Source organism: Enhydra lutris, unplaced genomic scaffold, assembly GCF_002288905.1.
Source record: "Enhydra lutris kenyoni isolate GAN:26980312 unplaced genomic scaffold, ASM228890v2 scaffoldscaffold56, whole genome shotgun sequence".
NCBI lineage: Eukaryota > Metazoa > Chordata > Mammalia > Carnivora > Mustelidae > Enhydra > Enhydra lutris.
Genome location: NW_019154140.1, coordinates 13,012,269 through 13,014,206, shown reverse-complemented (window position 1 = coordinate 13,014,206; position 1,938 = coordinate 13,012,269). Strand labels below are relative to the sequence as shown.

General features: G+C 39.0%; 1 protein-coding gene across 1 annotated transcript; it reads right to left on the bottom strand.

Annotated features, from left to right (window-relative positions):
- Nucleotides 1–522: 522 nt before the first annotated feature.
- LOC111157989 (olfactory receptor 9K2-like) lies at nucleotides 523–1,521 on the bottom strand. The gene has a single exon (XM_022519765.1). The coding sequence runs from the start codon at nucleotides 1,462–1,464 to the stop codon at nucleotides 523–525; it is 942 nt and encodes a 313-aa protein (XP_022375473.1). The 5' UTR covers nucleotides 1,465–1,521.
- Nucleotides 1,522–1,938: the final 417 nt, after the last annotated feature.

The window sequence follows — 1,938 nt, the reverse complement described above, 5'->3', positions numbered from 1 at the left end:
TCCCACTTGGTTCTTCTTGTTAGTTGGGATCCAATAGCTAGAGAGCCTCAGAGCACTCTGTATCAATGAACAATTTTTCAGTTTAATGTATCTTATGAAGATTGCTTATTCTTTGTCTCTTCTTTTACTTTCTCAATATATGACATATGAAATACTTGATTCAAAGTGAAAATTCAATAGCTGTTTAACATGTACTGTTTATACACTATAATAAAATATAAAAATCATGTTTAGCAGCAAGCCATAAAAACATAGAAGTCAATTCAATGAAATAAAATGTTATTTTAGATCGGTGGCAGGGTCAGCCTGAAAAATGTTTCCTTCATGTCAGGGAAACCTCCAATATCCAGGACGTTTTGGATTAACAATGTCTCCGACGCAAGAAAAGTAATATGTGGGACATATGACACCTTGAAAGAGCTTGTTAATATTTCTATGATGTTCAGGAGAATAACTTTCCTAATGGTCACAAGGAGTATGAAAGAAATAGCCACAACATCTTTGATGGGCAAGAAAGAGTAATCAAAGAATAGTATTTTTCATCTCTAAAAGTTTTTTTAGAGCCCCTTTAACATCTTTGTTCCTCAGGGAGTAAATCAAAGGATTCAACATGGGAGTGACTAAGGTATAACATAAGGAGGTCACTTTACTCAGCTCAGGAAATCTGTCAGGAGTCAGATATGTAAAAAAGACAGTACCGTACAGTACACTCACGACTCCTAGGTGAGAGCTGCAAGTGGAGAACGCTTTCTTATGTCCCTCAGAGGAGTGTATCTTTAGAACTGTGGACACAATATATATATAGGACACAATAATGATAATTATGGTAGGCAAGGTAATGACGCTGGATAAGGAGAAAGAAATCATCCTATAGATGAAGAGGTCAGAACAAGATATCCTTTGAAGAGGGCGAATATCACAGAAAAAGTGGTCAATGGCCCGAGAAGCACAAAAGGGCAAAATAAATGTCATGCTTGTCTGAAGAACTGAACTGATGCAGCCACAAAAGTAGGAACCAGCCACCAACTGAATGCAGAGGCGAGTTGACATCTGGACAGAGTAGAGGAGTGGGTTGCAGATGGCAATGAAGCGGTCATAAGCCATGGCTGCCAGGAGAAATCCCTCAGCCACCATGAAGATGGCAAAGAGAAAGAACTGGATCAGACAGCCGGCAAAGGAGATGGACTTGCTCTCAGACCAGAAGTTGATCATAGCATTGGGTGCAATAACAGAAGAATAGAAGAGATCAATGAAGGAGAGGTTGCCTAGGAAGAAATACATTGGTGTGTTCAGCCGGGGATCAGTCATAATAATGGTCATCATCCCCACATTCCCTAGAAGGATCATGGCATACACAAGCAGAAAGAGCAGGAAGAGGAGAATGTGGAGTGCTGGGTGAACCCTGAAGCCTACAAGAATGAAGTCAGTCTCTTCTGAGTGATTGCTTGTCCCCTTGTCACTCATGGCAGAAACCTGCTGAGAGACGTAAAGTAAAATAAACAAATGAAATCTGGGCTTTGATCCTAGCTCCAAATTATCTCTTACACTGTTAGGATTTATACAGTTATTTGTTGTCATTATTCATTAACCTTATAAATTATTGTGAATTAAATTTAAGCCTACTGCAACTGATGACGACTCAAAGATTAGTTCTATGGCTGTATTCCCACAAGCGGTAGAATTAGATCTTTTTCTTCTGAGTCTAATGCAATGCATGCCCACTCAAATGCCTTTCACATTTGCAAAGGTCCCTTGTATGTCTGTTTCTGCCTCATAATTTATGTGATAAATTCAGTGTCATGAAACAGTGCTTGCAAGAGAGCACAAATAATTTAACAAATGACATTTGGGAAGTAATTCTGGTGTCTGGGTTTGGAGATATTAGGGGAGGGATTCCATAGCCTACTTTAGGAAACCTTAACTTTAAAGCTTTAGTTT

Coding starts and splice junctions, on each gene's coding strand:
- LOC111157989 (XM_022519765.1), bottom strand. CDS start 1,464: ATGAGTGACAAGGGGACAAGCAATCACTCAGAAGAGACTGACTTCATT.